The sequence below is a fragment of the Trachymyrmex septentrionalis genome, unplaced genomic scaffold, assembly GCF_001594115.1.
Source record: "Trachymyrmex septentrionalis isolate Tsep2-gDNA-1 unplaced genomic scaffold, Tsep1.0 scaffold29, whole genome shotgun sequence".
NCBI classification, from domain to species: Eukaryota; Metazoa; Arthropoda; class Insecta; order Hymenoptera; family Formicidae; genus Trachymyrmex; species Trachymyrmex septentrionalis.
Genome location: NW_017305451.1, coordinates 3,364,667 through 3,367,160, shown reverse-complemented (window position 1 = coordinate 3,367,160; position 2,494 = coordinate 3,364,667). Strand labels below are relative to the sequence as shown.

General features: G+C 32.9%; 1 protein-coding gene across 1 annotated transcript in view; it reads right to left on the bottom strand.

Moving 5' to 3' along the window:
- The window catches only part of LOC108749489, a 6,617-nt gene extending 4,332 nt beyond the window's left edge, over positions 1-2,285 (bottom strand). Inside the window, exon 1 of the mRNA XM_018488251.1 lies at positions 1,757-2,285. Coding sequence (XP_018343753.1) covers positions 1,757-2,038 — 282 coding nt within the window. The 5' untranslated portion in view covers positions 2,039-2,285. The remainder of the gene's footprint in view (positions 1-1,756) is intronic.
- Between the last annotated feature and the right edge of the window lie 209 nt (positions 2,286-2,494).

The window sequence follows — 2,494 nt, the reverse complement described above, 5'->3', positions numbered from 1 at the left end:
TTTACATACTTTATATATAATTATATATATAATATGTCCATTACATAACATTTTTTTCCCGAGTAGATATTGGAGTCGAGAATAAATGTTTTAAATTTGAATCAAGACAAGTTAGTTTGCGATTTAATTTATTTTTGTACAATATAATTTTCTATTATAATATAATAGAGTAATTATAATATAATAGAAATTATAATATAATAAAAATTCTTTGATGATTGTCGCTCTTTCTTTTTTAAATGTTTCATACATTATTTAAAAGTGATTTATAGTCTATAAATGTTGGATCGAGTACAAAACGTTTTAAACTCAAATGGAGACATTGCAATTAATTTGCAACCTAATTTACTTTTGCACAATGTAGTCTAACTAGTAAGAGTATTGACTCATAGTACACATGAATGGGAAAAAAATATATGTATTGCTGTAAACTAAGAGCGATCCCATTCTCGTGATGTACATCACGATTTGATTAAGTAACAGCGAGTCGCAATGAAGCAATTACATTGATTCACGCGCACACGCATGCATAAGAATTTATAAATCTGTATATATAATACGCCTACTTACCATGTCTACCTTTCTAATGATACATTAAATCCGTAGATAAATTAATTTATCGCGTAGGATTGTAATTACTCGATTCGAATTGTAATTATAGCGTCTCAGAAAGTGATGGAACAAATTAGCTTTGCAATAAAGTTTCTTCTGTCAAAGGAACATTGTTGTGAAACTAATTTATGTTCCTTCCTATCTTTAAGTAAAAATCAAAGTAGATAAGTCGCTTATGCAACTTTATCATCTTTTATTTATTTCTTCTCTATAAATCATGAGATAAGTATATTTTTATATTAAAGATATTTATTTTCTATTGTAAACCAAGTCCCCTTCTTGGCTCGTATACGTTGAAGCGAATAAAATATTCTATTCTATTTATGATTTTATAGATTTCTACACTTAAATCGTTTTCAATTTTATAAATATTACTTTATAAATATTACTACTCGAAAATCAAGAATTTATTATTAATTTGGATACAACATTATAGAAAAATTAAATTATTTAAAATATTTCTTTTTTTTTTCAAATTTCCATTTTTTAAAGCCTTTATAAAAATATATTCGGTGCATTTTATAACTAATAACTTATAACTAATAATTCACTAAAATTTCAAATTTTAATATTAGATTAAACATCAAAATACAAATTCCACATCTGAATCTATTCTAAGACCCAGCTTTCCAATCTGTTTCACTTGGCGATTTAGACTTAAATTTATTTAATTTGATGATAATATAAAACTCGTGTTTTCCTAATTATAATTAATCATTATAAACTGATGGTTTTATAATGATAACCTTAAAAGTTACTTTTTATTACAAAACCATCAGTTTAGAGATTAATAAGTTCTGATTAAAACCATCGTTAGAACAATACAATTTTTACATCATCAAGTTAAATCTAATAATTAAAGTTAACCAGAAAATTAAAAATCGGACCTGAACGTTCTGAAATTAGAAAATTCTATAATTTTTGTAATATTTTAAATTGGCGCGAAGACACGGTGAAGTTAGCTTCCAATCTAATCAAATCGTGAGCATCGTTCGTCATGATCTTTCAATAATGTGCATTCTAATGAATATAGGCAAAGGGATTAAAATTATTTAAGACTTTCAAATTGAACGCTGGTGGCTGTAATCACAAGTGAACGGTCAAGGAATTCTGCGAGAGGACACAGGTCCATCACTTCACCCACCGTTGTCATCGTCGCGCTATCAATCGTTGAGTATCGATCCCTAGCAGGATCCCGATGAGACGAGCACGTCGCACACCTGCACTGAATCGGATCACAGTCACTGCGACGAGAAGGATTTCTCTTACGGATTCTAGGGGACTCTAGGATCCAGCCGGATTTTCTCAAGACGCCTTGTGGATGCGGTAATAGGAACTGATCCAGGTCGCGGTGTGGAGAACGTCGGTGACCGCCGGTCCGTGCATGAATTTCAGCATCCCCCTTCTCGCCATCCGCGATACACATGCACGTGTACCCCACTTGCGTGTGACTCTCGAGGCACTGCGGAGGTTCCCGAGGTAATAAGGATTCTAACTTCGCAAGGGATCACCGTCGTGGTACTTTCATCTTGCCTCGGGAACGCACGGCTCGTGGATCAAATTAGTACGCTTGCGAAACAGACGTCGTCCGCGAACACACCGTATTCTTCGTTCCCGCGGTCACGACGAGGTGCGCGGCTGAACCGACAATCGAATCGACGCAGAGAAGAAAGGCGGGCCTGTCGAATAAGATTATATATAAGTAAACGGAAAGTAATCTTTCAGGGAAAAATATTTTCAAAAATTTTATGACTTCCCCTAACCAAGAAGTTATATTTATAATTACAAAGAAAGAATTAGCATAACGAACATAATAAGTAATAATCGAAAGTTAGATTACATCCGCTTATCTTCCACCTGTTGCGCTACGAAATACAGCTCG